General features: G+C 43.1%; 1 protein-coding gene across 1 annotated transcript; it reads right to left on the bottom strand.

The window, feature by feature from the left end:
- Positions 1 to 1090: 1090 nt before the first annotated feature.
- Positions 1091 to 16856, bottom strand: LOC308100899 (uncharacterized protein). The gene is made up of 6 exons (XM_080450075.1): positions 16834 to 16856; positions 15308 to 15640; positions 10094 to 10219; positions 9414 to 9491; positions 7870 to 7983; positions 1091 to 2654 (listed from the first exon to the last, which is right to left on the bottom strand). Exons 2-6 carry the CDS (start codon positions 15352 to 15354, stop codon positions 2246 to 2248), a joined length of 774 nt encoding a protein of 257 aa, XP_080306201.1. The 5' UTR covers positions 15355 to 15640; positions 16834 to 16856; the 3' UTR covers positions 1091 to 2245.
- Between the last annotated feature and the right edge of the window lie 1811 nt (positions 16857 to 18667).

Genomic DNA, 18667 nt, shown 5'->3' with positions numbered 1-18667 from the left:
CCTCCTAGTCACACTATACGGACCTGAAGGACAACATAGCGCCTCCTAGTCACACTATAAGGACCTGAAGGACAACATAGCGCCTCCTAGTCACACTATAAGGACCTGAAGGACAACATAGCGCCTCCTAGTCACACTATAAGGACCTGAAGGACAACATAGCGCCTCCTAGTCACACTATACGGACCTGAAGGACAACATAGCGCCTCCTAGTCTGTGTGGGGGGGGGGGGTACACACTATACGGACCTGAAGGACAACATAGCGCCTCCTAGTCACACTATACGGACCTGAAGGACAACATAGCGCCTCCTAGTCACACTATACGGACCTGAAGGACAACATAGCGCCTCCTAGTCACACTATACGGACCTGAAGGACAACATAGCGCCTCCTAGTCACACTATACGGACCTGAAGGACAACATAGCGCCTCCTAGTCACACTATACGGACCTGAAGGACAACATAGCGCCTCCTAGTCACACTATACGGACCTGAAGGACAACATAGCGCCTCCTAGTCACACTATACGGACCTGAAGGACAACATAGCGCCTCCTAGTCACACTATACGGACCTGAAGGACAACATAGCGCCTCCTAGTCACACTATACGGACCTGAAGGACAACATAGCGCCTCCTAGTCACACTATACGGACCTGAAGGACAACATAGCGCCTCCTAGTCACACTATACGGACCTGAAGGACAACATAGCGCCTCCTAGTCACACTATACGGACCTGAAGGACAACATAGCGCCTCCTAGTCACACTATACGGACCTGAAGGACAACATAGCGCCTCCTAGTCACACTATACGGACCTGAAGGACAACATAGCGCCTCCTAGTCACACTATACGGACCTGAAGGACAACATAGCGCCTCCTAGTCACACTATACGGACCTGAAGGACAACATAGCGCCTCCTAGTCTGTGTGGGGGGGGGGGGGGGGGGGGGTACACACTATACCAGGGGTGGGCAACTTTGTAGATGGTGAGGGCCACAAAATTTCCTCACTCACTCTGGGGGGCCGCATTGTTTATCGGCAGGGACCCCCCCCCCCCCCCCCCCCCCCCGTTTTGGGTCCGGACCAAAATGCCAGGGCTGAACTTTGGTCCCAGCCCGCCCCTGTTTATCGGCACTCTCGCCAGTAGTACCCCATTACTCAAAAAGCCCATAATAGTCACATATGTGATAAATAAGGGATATTAACTATTATTATTTGTTATAACTTATCTGTTATAGCTTACTATCAACTTACTACAGCTGTACTGCTAAACAAAACTTCACATTCCTGAGTATGCCTTTCAGAGTATTGCTGTATTAAACCTTGGCTTAAAAATATACAAAAATGAACACTAGAATTAGAGTTAAGAACTCATATAGTGCCAATGACGTCTTTTGACGGCCGTTTTCAGTGTGCCATTAGTGCCAATGACGTCTTTTGACGTCTCCTAAAAAAAAAAATATTTTCAAAATAAAATTTTTAATTTTTTTTTTTTTTTTTTGGTTATTTTTTTTTCTTTTTAATCTCGAAGGAACTAGGAGAAAACGATTTTCAAAAAGTTAATTTTCCATCCACTTCAATGTTAAAATTTAAACGGAGAATTTTTTTTCTCCGTTTGACCCAAAATGCCTTTGGCATATGGATCAACTAGCTTGAAATAAGCCTGGCAGTGAATGAGTAAGGCTTCTATTAAAATAAACGAGAGCGCGCTCTACTGGTGGACTGTTGTAATTAAAATGGTTCATGGAAAGTTGCATGTTTGGAGCAGTTGAAGGCAATAGTTCACCATTTCGGATATGTTTAGATTACTTTGTTTTTCTTTGTGATAAAAAAAAAAAAACATTTGAAAAAAAAAATCTAATATTTTTTATTATTTTTTTGGCCTGGGGCCGCATTGAGTGACGGTGCGGGCCGCATGCGGCCCGCGGGCCGCCAGTTGCCCATCCCAGCACTATACGGACCTGAAGGACAACATAGCGCCTCCTAGTCACACTATACGGACCTGAAGGACAACATAGCGCCTCCTAGTCACACTATACGGACCTGAAGGACAACATAGCGCCTCCTAGTCTGTGTGGGGGGGGGGGGGGGGTACACACTATACGGACCTGAAGGACAACATAGCGCCTCCTAGTCACACTATACGGACCTGAAGGACAACATAGCGCCTCCTAGTCTGTGGGGGGGGGGGGGGGGGAGAGGGGTCACAGTTCTCTCTGACCTCCATTCTTCCATAGTCATTTATCTTCATTGATCAGGACCATGGTGTGTTCCTGCAGTCCTCGGACAGTGTAATGATCGCCGACATGCTTATCACAGTAGGATACATTACATGTTACACAGGTCTTGATGGCTGGGCGTGTTTTGCTGGAGCAAACACCACAAGCTGGACTACAGCCTGTCTGCTGGAGAGCCTGCAACATCCAGTTCAATACTACATTAACAGAGAGCTCAGGACGGGTTGGGTAGCTCTTCTCACACTGGAGGCACACGTACTCTCCTGCAGGGCCAGGCTGGGACCAGTGTGTATTGATGCAGTGCTTGCAGTAACTGTGTCCACAGGGGATGGAGACTGGGTCCATCAGGATGGAAGAACACATAGAGCATCTGGCATGGTCTGCAGTCAGTAGACTGGAGGTCAACTCACTGGGGAGAGGAGGGTGAACAGAGATAGAAAGTTAGAAAGAACAAGATATGGGTGCATAGTGAAAGACAGAAACAATACAGTCTATACTATAAAGCCCTGTTCAGATATACAAGATTCGCAGGCATTGTGTCTTGTTATGGACCGGCTCCCAGACCACAACAAAAAAGGGAAACAGGCAAGGGATAAATGCAAAGATGTATGATTTTATTAAATAGAAGAAGTAATAATTTAAGTTGATAAAGCAAACGTCTCCAACAGAAACCTGGCAGGGAAACTAAACTGCCAACCAACTAATAACTGAATCAAACAAACAATATGCCCTGTGTGGCCATGCTCGAGTGTGGCCCAGGTGGAAGAGAGAAAGAAGCACTGGGAAAGGTGGCTGTTTTATAGTGATTGGAGGCCCTGGCCAGCTGCCTCCAATCCTTGATTGCCACCACTCTCAAACCAGATCCCAGCACACTGGCTGCGGGTACATGGACAGTTTCATTCGGAATGAATACACTTCTATTCGGAATGAATGAATGGATGAATTCATTCAGAATAGAAATGCTCATGTAAACACCTCAATTGGAATAGAATATTCCATTCCAGTCTGACCCGAATGAATTTTCATTCGGGTTAGGAGGGGTGGTATAGACCGTTTGAATCGGGATATACCAATCGGAATTGACCATGTAAACACTTTATTCCGAACGCTCCTCTCTGTTTGGAATACATGCATTCCTTTGCGCATGTCCGTGCTTATAGTGCTGTCAGAATTGTCCAAAAATGACCTATCAAATCTCTAATTCGGCCACGGTCGCTCCTGCGGGATAAAATGAATGATTCTATTCTATAGCGTCATTTAATAAGCCATGGTTAAGCCCAGACTTGTCCAGGAGAACGGACGCTCCAAGGATTGCTGGCCTAGGCTACACACTTATATGGATCTTTTTCTAAACGGGTATTTTAGTCCTCAGTTTTTAAAAAGAATCCCTGGCCACATGGCAAAGATTTTTTTTTTTAATCCCTGTCCACGTAAACACAGAATAGAAACGCATTGATCAGCTGCAAGTTTCAATTTTAAATCAGATTTTACATTTATTTTATATATGAGGGGCCAATCCAAATACGTATACATTTTTAATCACATGTTAAGGCCCAATACTGCAATAGCTGCATTGTTTTAATAGCATACGTGAACAAAAATAAATGAAAACTACATTATTAGGGCGCAGCTGCAGCGAAAACCGTTGAGTTTTACTTAATCAATTCATTACGTGGGCAGCCGGAACGGTCGTCCCAAAACACTACGCCCCACGCACCTTTTGAGCGGGCCATCCACGGCCGCTCCATGGTCGCTGGATTTTGACCCGGGGCGATTGTGTTTTAGGGCGACAGACTCCGCATTCTCCGTGTGCGCACCGCGCGCTACTCGGCGCAGAAAGAGGGTTTTCGTCACAGTGAATGAGTTACAGCATGTTTCAAAGCTTTTTCATAATAATACAAGAAAAACGTGACACTCGGCATAAGCTACTTTCTACTCAAGTATATTTTGATGCCAATACTTTTGTACTTTTTGCCATAAATGAGCGTGCCTTGTTTCATAGACTGTAGTGTTGCTCTCTCTCTCTCTCTCCATTTATTATTATAATGACTATGAGCGGTCCGGTGTTTATATATTATTATTTATTATTATAATGACCATGTGCGAATGCGCGATGACGTCATCGTACCTACATGAGAAATGTGACAAATAGTATAGGCTAGCCAACGTTTTACCGTGTCTGGTACCAATAAAAAAAAATAAACTGGTCTGAACTTGTAGATCTGCTACTTTTGCATTAAAACGGCGATAACAAAGGAACACAGGCTTGTACCGCATACAACGCTGCCTGGCCAGGAGTCGGTGCGTTGCTTACCGGCCTGTCTACGACCGACAGACACAGACCTCCGCCGCGGAGGCACAAGGGGGCTATTCATTGCCTCCTCCCATGCCCACCAGGGGAAGCTCTGCTCCGGGTAGTGGCCCCTGGTCCATGCCCGGGCGTAGGCGGGAACCACTTTGCGCATGTCAAAAGTTCAGAATGAATGCTTTGGTCATGTAAACAAGGAATACTTTTATTCAGGTCCCATGTAAACAGGTGAGTGGATCAGATTCCTCTATTCGGAATGAGTTCATTCGGAATGAATTCATTCTGAATGAATACATGATGGTCCATGTACCCGCAGCCACTGTGAAAGACATCAAGATTAGCAACGTGCACACAAACCCTGACATAGGCCATAGGGCCGTCACAGTCAGCATATTTTATTTGGAGTCATGTGTGAACGTGTGCGAATTTTGAGTGGCGGTAATCTAGTTTCGGCATTCATGCCTGCTTGGGATCTACAACATTGCAGGCAAAGACTTGCTTGCATATTCTGAGTGCGACTTGTGTTCAATATATCGCCGCTGTTAGGCAGAAACCAGCCATCTACATTTTTAATTATTATCTTTTATTAATCAGTGCTATAGGCCTAAACCTTTACGTCTGTGTGTGGGTTTTACAAATATTGAACCAATGAAAAGTATTAAAAAGCGCTTCTGACTAAACCTCCTAATTCCATTGGATCCTCAAACTGTCGGAAAAAACACCTGACTCCAACTTTGGAGATGGTTGTTTTTTCCATCATTGATTAGAATGACAAAGTGAAATACTTCAATGGAAGTGACATAATTACAAGTCATTAAAATCGAGCAAACAATCTATCATATTTACAATGTTATAAGTTAATGCTTGATCATTCACCCATTTAAACAAGTGCAATAACAGTCATTCAGATCTATACATTATCAGATCTAGCTCTGTTAAGACATACGAGCGCGTACATGCGGAAAGGAATTAGCTGGAATATTGTTATGGAGGGAGAGTGCAGTCATCTAAGGATATAAACCCGACACCTTCCCCACAGCTCAGGTAGCCTCGGTCCCAGCCTCACTCATCTACGAAGAGAAGAGCCTGCCTGGTCACGACCTAAAGCAGCGAGTGTCTAGGAAGTCCTGAGTGGACAGGATTTCCGTTTCCCCCGGAAACAATATTTTTTGACCAATCACAACACTCGTTTCATTCACGGAGAAGGTTAACAGATTTGTAAAGCATCAACGTCATTTCCTTGGGCGGTACTTCCGCCAAATTCAACCATTTCCGGTTGTCAACTTCCTAGACAACCAACATCCCAGGTCTTGCCCAGCGTGCAGCTCAGGAGCTCGATCTTCACGTTGTGGGCGTCTTGCCAGGCTATCTCTCATGAATGTGGTGTCACTCACGGCCCGGACTCACGGGGAACAGCACTCTTAATTTTACAAAACAGCAGCAGTCTACGTAGATCTCCACTTACGTGGGGGTTAATGGATTAAATAAATATACAAAACGTATTCCATTCAGGACGATGTGATGGTAACATTGTTGATAAAGTTTATACCTTCGCAGAATATGGTAATCCCACTGTGCCTAAAAATGCACACACACACCGTTAGGCTCGTATGTATGCAAGTAGCTTGCGTGCGTGTGTGAGGACGCAGAGATTATTGGCTAGATAAACTAGCCAAAGTGACAAGTTGACTCCATAGCATATAGGTCTACACTTACAAAGGATTTTCTGCTATGATCACGTAGGTCTATCAATATTTTAAGGAATTAATTGTGACAAGGGATGGGACAAAAAGAAGATTTTCAACTCTATTTTCGACTCGTGCTCGTCTCGATTAAAAACAAAATACATGTTTTATAATTTATTTTAATATTCCCCTCTGTCATTGCATGGTGACTGCTATACCTCCTACACTTAGGATGTTCTGTTATGATCGAATTGTCTGAATAATGTATGAATAAACAAAATCACGTATGTGCTGAGGAAATATGTTTAAAGGGCAAGACCACTTTGGGTTGTGTTGTTACCCAAGATGCAACTCCAAATGTGGACAAGAAATCAAAAATAATTGCTCCATTGATTAGAAATTGATAATTCTAAATATGCTCCTCATTGACTTACAATTAACTTTGAGAGGTATTTCAGCGTATACTGTAAGTCAACGAGGAGCATATTTCGAATGATCAATTTCTAATCACTGGAGCAATTCTTTTTAATTTCTGGTCACCTTTGGAGTTACATCATGGCAAGGTAACTACACAACCTAAACCTCTAACAAAGTGGTCTTGCAAAGAAAAGAAATGCAAGATTTATTTTTAGCAAGGCAACAATATGACCAACACGTATCGCCCAAAAAAGTCTTCATCAGGGTCTGGGGGTTCATCAGTTAACAGTACTTCTTTGAAAACCTTTTTTGTTCATAGTTTTTTATTGAGTCAGAGAAAAAAAGACTCAAGTGCGCGCCTAAGTGGTCAAACCCGGTATTACGGTTTGATTCAGTTTTTAATTAAATATCAAACCGGTTTTACATTTTTCATATCGGCACAAGCTTGCACGGACCATTTCTATTCCTTTCATGATCCTTTTTTAACCCAGCACCCCAACAGCTAATGTGTGCATTCTATCAGCATTTTATTATAATCAAAAATCAATAAGATAGTAAAGTTTGCTTTGCTCTCTTGACTGAAGGCTTACGCTTACCAAAATGTACAGCCAGGTGCGAGAGAGGCCAGCAATGAAGTCCACAAACAATAGAAGAGGCTCTCGCACATTGACAAAAATACGTTGATGCTCTTTGGACGCAAAAATATATACAGTATTAGGCTATTTAATTGCAAAAGTGTAAACATGTGAAAAAAGATGACATAAGGAGCGGACGTTTTGGTCCTCAGACCCATCTACACCAGTGTTGATGTCACATTTTACACTTTTAGCCTAAATGATAGGCTATGTTTTTAATGCTGTGTTTTTAATGAATACATCTTAATACGCTTTTGTGTGGACTAACATATTTTTTTAAACGTGGCCTTTTAGATGTGGATATTAAGAGAGAAAGATAAGCGTTTAAAAAAATACTCGTGTAAGTGTGGACAGCCAGCCTACAGATGGATCCTCGTGAATTCTCATCACCAATGCCTTGTCTCGCATGCTTACAGTAATATCTCACGTGAGTAGAAGTACTGTACTCACTGTGCGAACTCCTGTCCTACTGCCTATGCCAGCAGCTTATGTTAATTCGTTTCCCAAAAATGGAACGGTATCCATATCTGAACACAGCTTAACATTTTAAAGTCTTCAGTGATGACCAAGCTTCCTCACCTCAGCTCAGGAGAGATCTTCCGTCTTTTGGAGTTCATGGGTCGATCCATGGACTTGCCACTCTTCATGGACACACAGCTGGGAGAGGGACAGTCTGATCTCTCCTTCTGGAGCCTGAAAACCATGCAGCTGCACGTTAGTTTCTCCAGATAGACTGTTGACACAACAATGTTCAAATGCGTCTGTCATCCAGTCTGTGCAACGGAAGCGCTGAAAATGATACAGGAGTAACACAAATCGTCACCTTGCTAAACTAATGGCCTAAGTCATTTTTTGAGGAAAATGATATTTTTGCCTAAGTCAGCTCCTCATGACACTGGCCACCTCTGGTACAATCGCCCATCTCCTAATTGAAAAGGATCATGCTGTTCACTCCCCTGTCAGTATAATGGCCTAACTCCCTAGTGTGACTTAGGCCAAAATCTACTTTTTTTTTGGCCCAAGTCACATGGTTTTGTGACTTAAAGGGATATTTCACTTTCAAATAAAATAAACATTTAAAAAATATATTAAAAATAAATGAAAAAAGTAATGGAAAAATCACGGCCCCCTCACACATTAGAGTGTCCTACTAATGTGTGAGGGGGCCGTGATTTTGCCATAACTTTTTTCATTTTTTAAAAATATAAATGTTTAATGTTTATTTTATTTGAAAGTGAAATATCCCTTTAAGTCAAATTATTTACTGATTTAGGCCATTTTGTATTTTTTTTGGCCTAAGTCAGATTTAATCCTATTTAAACCTATAATTTGTTATAAACATTTTGGGTGAAATGATTAAGAAATATCATATAGTTTTGTTTTGGATCAGTTTTTTATTTTTACTGAAAAACTTTAAAAAATGACTTAGGCCATTAGTTTAGCAAGGCGACGAAATGCAAACTTCCTACTCTAAATCAAATTAGTCAAAGCCTATAGCTTGCTGCTTAGCAGAAACAAAAATAGAAGTCAATCATCATCATACAGTATTTCGCTGCGAGCAGGCCACAGGCCTCAATTACTGAATATCTTTTGTTTTAGCATGTACTACAGTATAACAAATATATTTGTAAAACAAAAAATAAAATCATCAACAACAATTAACTACTATTATTATCAATAGTCATTATCCTATATTAAAATTGCCTAATGGGTGGACGGTGGACGTCACAAACGTAACATGCAGACTTGCAAGGCGCACCATTGCTCCAATTCGCACCAAACTTGCCACAACCACTGTTCAGCGGTCTGACATGACAATAGTCACACCAGGGGCCATATCATATCATATGCAGGCCACAGGCACACTGTTGAATCCTCACCAAACTTGGCACAAATGCTGTTCAGGGGTCTGGCATGACTGAGAATCATCACATAAAGAAAAGAAAAACTAAATTGCACATACTGTATGGGGTACTTCAGCAGTGTTGCAGCAGTGTTTAACACTTCAAATGGCAATACCTCGGTGACCCTTGCTCTGATCAGCGAAATATAGGACTGGATTTGAAGGCCACGTAGCGGCCTTCAAATCTGGTTCATTAAATCAACTGTCTTGATTTTCTCACCATGATGAGTCTTGATGAGGACCACCTTCTTTGAAGTTACAAGGGTGATCCAGGGACCAGTCACTTTTCACGGACCCACTGAAACCAAGCAGAACTTTATATTGGCAACCAATACATGAATAACAATAACAATAATGATGATGATGTAATTAACAATATGAGTATAATGCATATAGCTTGAACTCAATGGACACCATGGCCAAGAAATCTTAAGACACATCTTTTTAGCATTGCTTTTACTTAGATAGCTGCATTTCTCTTCCCACTTTTAATTGTTCCTGTCCATTTTAATGCATTTTATGTATTTGTAATGTATGCATTTCATTTTTATGTTTTGTTTGCTATTAAGTTATTTCTTTAAAAAGTTTCCTTTTCATGTCAAGCTCATTGAACTGCACTTGTCTGAATTGTGCTGTATACGTGAAGCTTGATTGATTGATTATTTTCCGTGATGATTATCACGATTATTCATCATTCATGTTATTGCACTGTCACATAAACATAGCACTGCTTTCACATTATACAACAATGTATGACGCTTACGAGACATTTGTTTCCACATTGCTGATTATCTTAATGGTATAGTTAAAATTGAGGGACTCAATTACATATTCCCTGTAATCCATACTGACAGGCTCCGAAGGAAGAACTACAACCTGAGGTATTTTTTAGTTTCTCACCATGAGTCGTCTGGATGAGGGACATCTCCTTTGAAGTTGTCAGGTAGACCCATGGACCGGTCACTTTTCATGGACACGTAGCTATGTACAGGAGACCTGCACCTAGCTGAACCTCTCTGATGCAAACTGAAACCAAACAGATGTACGATGGATTCATTTTACGCTCTCAAGAGTTCAATAATTGTTAAACATCTGCATTAGGCTACTTAATTAAATCATTATTCCTCTATGGTAGTAGGCCTACCACATCAATACAGCATGGAATTGTGGACAAAATCTCATCCAACGATAACAAAATACTGAGTCTAAATCTCATCAAATGGTGGTTCCGTGGCACAAATGCCGAATAAATAATGGACCTTGATATGAAAAGGGTTGAAAACCACTGCTGTACATAGCAACAACTACCCAAAAGGGGTTGCCGGATTGAAAGGTATAGTTACTCGGTAAGTGCAGCATACTAGGTATAGTTACTCGGTAAGTGCAGCAACTGCAAATGTTTAGAAGAATTGATAATCATGCTTTAAAGGGATATTTCACTTTCAAAAAAACTTTGGGTCATTTTATGGTCTACTCAGGCTTTTGTGACCCCCCCCCAGGCCGTTTTTAAGTTGCTTGATTTAGTATTTAGATATTTGATAATCATTTTATCAGACACGCCCCCTTCCTATACAAACCTATACAAAAAAAAACAGACCGGAAGCGCCATGAAGGACGGCCGCATTCGTACATGCTCCGTAACATCGCAACGTTTTTCCATCTTTTTAGTATTTTTTAGCCTTCTCTTCTTTCCCTACACCGTCGCGTGTCTAAGGAGTTATGACAGACAAGCACTTATGGACATTAGCACAGCGATTACACACAGAATTCCGGACTTTTTTGCTGAAAACCTTCCACTCGGCTGGGTGGGGGGTGGGGTCCCCTTTGTTCCGGCTGGATCAACAAACCCCCGACGAAAAAGACCGTGGCGAAGAGGCACTAGAGCGGGAGTTCTCGTAAGAACAACAAAACGTGGATATAAACCTGCACTGCCTTCAATCCTGCTAGCGAACGTTAGATCTCTGTGTGAATCAAGAACAGTGACCACTATGGACGACTTACTGGCGCGCGTTAAATACAACGCAGAGACGAGGAGGACTAGTATTGTTGTGCTAACAGAGACGTGGCTAACGGAGTTAGCATCTGATTCTTCTATCACTCCTCCTGGCTTCACCGCGTATAGGAAGGACAGAGATCCTGTACTGAGCGGTAAGCAACGTGGGGGGGGAGTTTGTGCCTTGATCAACAACAACTGGTGCAAAGATGTTAAAATCCTAGACAGTCACTGCTCACCAGACCTTGAACTTTTAATCATAGCCTGCCGTCCTTTCTACCTACCACGCGACTTCAGCATCGTGATTGTAGCCGTTGTTTACATTCATCCTGGAGCTAATAAGGACACAGCTATGAGGGAATTACACCAGGCGATCAGTGCACAAGAAAATCGCCACCCGGACTGCGCAGTCATCTGCCTAGGCGACTTCAACCGGACAGACTTAAAAAAGGTCTTTCCCAAATTCCACCAGCATGTCGCCTGCAGTACCCGTGGTGACAATATTCTTGACCACTGCTACACGCCCTTCAAGGATGGATACAAAGCTCTCCGCCGCCCACCGCTAGGAAGCTCTGACCACGACGCCATCCAGCTGCTACCTGCCTACAAACAGAGGCTAAAAAGGGAGCCGTCGTTGAGAAGGAAATCCGAATCTGGTCTGAGGACACAGACGCTATGCTACAATCCTGCTTCTACCAGACTGACTGGGGGATGTTTAAGAACGCCGCTGGGAATAACATCAACGAACTCTCAGACTCAGTCACTGGCTTTATCAGCAAGTGCATAGATGACATAGTCCCAAAAAAGACAGTTCGGATCTATCCCAATCAGAAACCATGGATGGACAGCGGAGTACGTGCACATCTGCATGAACGGGACGCTGGTTTCAAATCTGGCGACGTGGAAACGCGCAACACGACGCGCGCGGCCCTAAACAGCGCCATCAGGAAGGCGAAAAAGGCCTACACAAAAAAGATGCAAGACAAACTCAGCAGTGGCGACATCAGGAGCACATGGCAGGCAGTACACACCTTGACAGACTGCAAAACAAGAACCAGAAGCGAGGTGAACCCGCCTGCCTCCCTCCCCAACGAACTGAACACTTTCTACGGCCGGTTTGAGATCAGCTCCAACCGCGGCAGCCAAGCGGGGCCATCAGCAGCACCAGCAGAGGAGAACCCTCCTCTAACCATCTCGGAGAGAGAAGTGCGTACAGCCTTCACACGGGTCAACATCCACAAGGCAGCCGGACCTGATGGGATTCCAGGCCGGGTCCTTAAGACATGTGCAGACCAGCTGGCGGGTGTCTTCGCTGACATCTTTAACCTCTCCCTCTCCCTGGCTGTGGTCCCTGCAGGGTTCAAAATGTCAACCATTGTGCCCATTCCCAAAAAGGCCAAAGTGACATGCCTGAACGACTGGAGACCTGTTGCTCTCACCCCGATCGTCAGCAAGTGTTTCGAGAAACTGGTGAGGGAATACATCAGCTCCACGCTACCTGCCTCGCTGGATCCGTGGCAGTATGCATACCGCAAAAACAGATCCACCGACGACGCTATTGCCATGGCTCTCCACACCGTCCTCTCGCACATGGACAACAAGCTGCTGAAGGACAAATATGTACGTATGCTGTTCGTGGACTACAGCTCAGCATTCAACACCATTGTCCCAGCAATACTTGACAAAAAGCTCAGACACCTAGGGCTACACCCAAGCATGTGCGACTGGATACAGGACTTCTTGTCCAACCGACATCAGGTGGTGAGAATGGGCAGCATCACATCCGACCCCCTGACCCTCAACACCGGAGCACCCCAGGGATGCGTGCTGAGCCCTCTCCTCTACTCCCTGTACACGTATGACTGCATAGCCACACATGTCTCCAACACCATCATAAAGTACGCGGACGACACGACAGTGATAGGCCGAATCGTCAACAACGACGAGTCTGACTACAGAGAGGAGATCAAATCACTGGCACACTGGTGCCGTGAGAACAACCTCTCTCTCAACGTCGACAAGACCAAAGAACTGATCGTGGACTTCAGGAGGCCGCGGAGAGACCATGCGCCCATCCTCATCGACGGTGCTGCAGTGGAAAGGGTCAGCGAGTTCAAGTTCCTCGGAGTACACATCGAGGAGGACCTCAAATGGGAGACGCACTCCACACACGTGAGGAAAAAGGCTCAGCAGCGACTGTACTGGCTCCGCCGCCTGAAGAAGCTCGGAGTAGGACGTCGCATCCTCAGGCTGTACTACAACAGTTCTGTTGAAGGCATCCTAACAGGCTGTGTCACGGCCTGGTACGGGAACTGCACTGCCCGAGAAAAGGTCAGCCTACAACGAGTAGTGCGATCGGCAGAGCGGATAATGGGAATCGAGCTCCCAGCGCTCCAGGAACTGTACAAAAAGCGGTGCGTGGTCAAAGCCAAGCGCATCATCAAGGACAAGCACCACCCAAGTCACAGACTGTTCAACCCCCTACAACGACCGCGACCGGGCAAGGGGCTCTACCGCAGTATCAAGAGTTCCACCACCAGATTTTGGTGTAGTTTCAATCCAGCCGCTGTCAGAATGCTGAATGGGGCATAAGCCTGGATGAGTTCAGCAGCCTGACAGCAGGCGGCGCAGACTTTTCTGGCTCTTCCTGAACACACCTGTGGATTATACCAGGGACAATTACTTGGACTTTAGCCCCCCCTCGGACACACCTGTGGACTACACCAGGTACAAATGACTTTTTGTTGCACTCCCTCATGGAGCTACATGCGGATTATACTAGGGTCAGTCCACTCTAGGTGGACACGCACTGACCTTTTGCACCTTAATCCCTTGTATAACGCACTGACTTTTTTTGGGTCTTTTTATTGTGCTCCTTTTCCTCTAAGCACCTTAACGTCCTTTGTCTATCATGCACAGTATAAGTATAACATGCACAGTATACAATACATTGCTGCTATGCTCAGGCACCTTAGTCTAGTTTTTTAGTTTTTTTATTATCTCAGGTAATTTGTAAATATGTAGATAACTTGTCTGGCCTTCTGTTGCTCTCTTGTTTTTGATCTCCTTCCCACCTGCCCCCCACCCTCTTCTTCTCCCCCCCCCCCCCTCTTCTTTCTATGGAAACTAACGTTGCGATGGGAACGATGTACAAAAAAGAATTTCACCCACTTTTTTACCTTGTAAACCTGTGATGTGACAATAAAACTGATTCTGATTCTGATTCTGAACCCATTATAACTTCAAACTCCATTTTTAACCTGTTAGATTCATCAAAAACACCCGTCCTTGGTTCTGCTGACTCACCCTGCCCTCCTAATACGTGAGGGGGGCGTGTTTTTTCAATTTTTATATTTTATTTAATTTTTTATTGTATTTTTTTTTTTCATTTTCCCAAAAGAATATTAAAAATGAAAAAAGTTATCAAAAAAACACGGCCCCCTCGCGTATTAGGAGGGCAGGGTGAGTCACCAGAACCAAGGACGGTGTTTTTGATGAATCTAACATGTTAAAAATGGAGTTTGAAGCTATAATGGGTTTGTATAGGAAGGGGGCGTGTCTGATAAAATGAATATCAAATATCTAAATACTGAATCAAACAACTTAAAAACGGTCTGGGGGGCCCACAAAAGCCTGAGTAGACCATAAAATGACCAAAAGTTTTTTTGAAAGTGAAATATCCCTTTAAATGGGCCGCTGCCTGTTGCTCGACATACTAAAAATGCTCCTAGAGCCAGCTATGACAGCTCACAAATACTGAGATTATTGATATTGGTGGGATGATTTAGTGCTCTCACTTTCACAGAATGGGATTTTTGAAATATACTCATCAGTAATGCCTATATAATAACTATGTGGTTAAGGCAAATAATAGAACAGCTAACAGTCCAACACACAGGCATAAAGGGTGTTCAATGGCCCTGATTTATGGAAAAAAAATGCAAAAGCGTCAAAATGGAGTTAGCTGGTTTCTGCCGGACAGCAACGATATCATTTAAAACCAACAAAGCCAACTCACAACATTACAATATCAAAAATCCCATTAGATTTCAAGTCTCATCACAGCAGATATAATATTGATATATGGATATATTGCCCATGCAGCCCTCATTGAGACCAACCTGCCATTGTTGAGGTGAGAGTTATCAGGATCCATGCCTTCCAGCATAAAGGGCCGTTCACATAGAGCACGATAACTATGGCGATAACTATTATGTTGTTTTAGGTTGCAGACTTCCCACTCTTTTAGTGATTTGATTGATTATGGTCTTTTATTGATTAAGATTATTCTATTCTCTCCCTCTGCCTCTGGGTGGGCTCTGACACAGCTGCACTGTGCAGTGCGTGTTTGGTGCCACTGCTTACAGAATATTATGGTTAATAGTTATCGTGCTTGGTGTGTGAACGGCCCTTAAGTCTTCGTCTTGAATCCTTCAACCAATGTGGAATATGACCTGCAGTTTTCGCACACGCACACGCGCACACACACACACACACACACACACACACACACACACACACACACACACACACACACACACATTAGTCCACTGAGCTATGCCATTTAGATGTGAGGGTTAACAAATTGTCCACCAGGCTAATCAATGTGATTAAAACAAAAGGTGCCTTTCTGAATGCATCAGTTTACTGTTTTCTCAATAGTGAAGTAGCCTAGGCCTAAATACAACAAGTCAAGTATACTTTAAATGTTTTTAGAACATTTTCCAAAGCATTCTTTTATTTACTTTTTCACTTTCAATTTCACATTGAGGTGCCCAGACTTTTTAGTCATCATCATCTGAGGTGAGGTCACCATTACTACATAATTATTACAAAATCCCCATTCATATATATAGGTGAAGGTAGCTTGGTAAAAAGTTTATATATATATATATAGCTATCTTTCACTTTTCTTCCTGCTGGGATCCCAGGAAAAATGAATAAACAGCTTAAAATTTAGGAAATTGAAATATCAGCTCTATTCCCTGCTTATGCCAACGTTTCATTCCCATGTGCAACTGCACTGTGCAGAACATTACTCTATGAAAAAGTGTCTCTTTTTAGCTATTGGCAAAAAAACACCCAGTGTGAGCGGTGCCTACTCTGTTTGATTATTGTGTACTGTCATTCACTTTTAAGTATTTTGACTGTTTTTATCATCTGTTAAGTAATTTTACTCATTTTAACTACCTTTAAGTATTTTTACTCAATTTATTTACTTTTAAGGATAAGTAAGGCCGGGGCCTTGTCGTCGTTTGGTTTGACGCATTTCCTGTTGTTCCAAACAGATGTCATAATGTTTTAAAAACAGTTATACTTTTACAACATTAGAATGTTGTGGTTCTGTAGTCACAACGTTTAAGAAATTTACTCTCAGAAATCGGCAGATAAATAGAATATCAATGTTCTGCCCGTGGTGGCGCATGCATCATTGTTTGCCCAAAATGGCTGCTGTGATATGCTAGCAATATTGTCCACTGTCTAGAATGTCTACTGTACGTATCCAAAATTTATTCTACTGCTCACTTTTCCAAAAGGGAGCGGTGTCTTTTGCAAGAGTTTGGCAGCACAAGTCAGTTCATGAGACAGAGACACTGCCATAAAAGTTAAGTTAAAAGCAAACAAGTTGCACTAGAATAAAACTTACCGTCGTCGTATGCCGACACAAAGTTTATCGTACAGGAAGTACGATAGGAAGTCAGTTCAGTTGTTGATTGAGGGCAGAGAGCACAGCACACCCCCAGTGGGCGGGGTTGCCAGATTTTGCGATACAAATAAGCAACCGGGTCTATGAAAACAAGCCCAAAAGAAGCGCTTGAAACCTACGCTGCATAGGCTATAGCCCATTGGATATTTGAAAATAGCCAATTTACAAGCTCACAACGATGCGACGCGTTGAGAGCTTTTAGATCTGCTATTTTCAAAAAACATTTTGGAAAAAAAGTGAAACATTTTGAATATATATTAGGCTATTTGAAACATTTTAACAACACAAATCTGGTACGGGGGTCTCTGGCGCAAAATATTTTCAGATGGGGGTCCGAGGCAAGGACAAATACATTCGTTTGGGGGTCATTGACATGAGAATATTTGAGAATCACACTGGTTTAAACAACATTAGGAAACAAGCCCAAATAAGCAACTACACTTAGAAACAAGACCCTCACCTATAGATATATGAATGGGGATTATGTAATGTTTTGGTGACCTCACATCACAGGCTTGAAAAGCCTGATACAAATTGATACATAGCCTACATGATGATGACTAAAAAGTCTGGGCACCTCAATGTGAAATTGGCATTTATGTTCCACAAATGTGGAAAATGTTCTAAAATAATGTAAAGTATACTTGACTAGTTGCATTTAGACCTCAGCTACTTTACTATATTAGAGAAAACAGTAAACTGATGTATTCACATCGATTAGCATAGTGGACAAGTTGTTAAGTCGCTTATAATAAGCAGACATGGCAACGCGGGGTTGCTCCTCCGACGCCATGTGATGTGTGCGTGTGCGTGTGCGTGTGCGTGTGCGTGTGCGTGCGTGCGTGCGTGCGTGCGTGCGTGCGTGTGTGCGTGTGTGTGTGTGCGTGTGTGTGTGTGTGTGTGTGTGTGTGTGTGTGTGTGTGCGTCCAGCTAGCAACCGAGCGTAGACGCCTCCTTCCTTCAGCTCTGAAGCGTTCGTCTGCATCTCGGGCGCGCTTCCTTGTTCCGCACAAGGTATATGTAAAGAAGGTAGGGCCATCTACGTCATTTTCGTGCAATTCCAGCCGGCAGATTCGTCGCACTATGGGAGCCAGACTGCAGCCGTGAGTTCAGTGGAATGCATTGGGAGTTAATGAGAGCCCAGTGGATCAGCTCATGAACAAAATATATTTCTGAATGACTGAGACCTTTGTAAAGTAATTGCTTCTGGAAAATAAAAGAAGACATATCACACATTGTTTCACTGTATAAGTTTATTGAGCTATCTAAAGAGCACAAAGTACGCAATACTGCCGAACCAGAAACCAGTGTTGCCATGTGTCCACTTATTATAAGCGACTTTGGGCTTATTTTTCTGTGAAGTTGCTTGTAAATATTGGTAGTTGCGGGTTGCGGTTTTATGGGCTTTTTTCTAAAGTGTAGTTGATTATTTGGACTTGGGCTTCACAATTTTAAAATTATATTTTAACCAGTGGTTCTTAATTATGTTTATGTCATGGACCCTCAAATTAATATGTATTTGTCCCTAACCCCCATCTGAAAATGTTTTGTGCCAGGGAGCCCCGTAGCAGATTTGTGTTGTTAGTGTTTAAATACTCAATGTTTCACATTTTACTTCAAGATTTCTTTTTTAAATAGCGGTTATTTTCAATGTATACAGTAAAGGTTTAAAGTGTTCATAATGGCCTAGTAGTGCAAGTCTTCAACAGGGGTCTGCAACCCCTAGGGGGTCCACGAGGTACTGCAGGGGGTCCGCAAAATTGTTGCTTGATTA

Source organism: Gymnoscopelus braueri, assembly GCF_963280865.1.
Source record: "Gymnoscopelus braueri genome assembly, chromosome: 14".
NCBI classification, from domain to species: Eukaryota; Metazoa; Chordata; class Actinopteri; order Myctophiformes; family Myctophidae; genus Gymnoscopelus; species Gymnoscopelus braueri.
The sequence above is the reverse complement of the archived record's forward strand: the minus strand, read 5'-3'. Positions and strand labels throughout refer to the sequence as shown.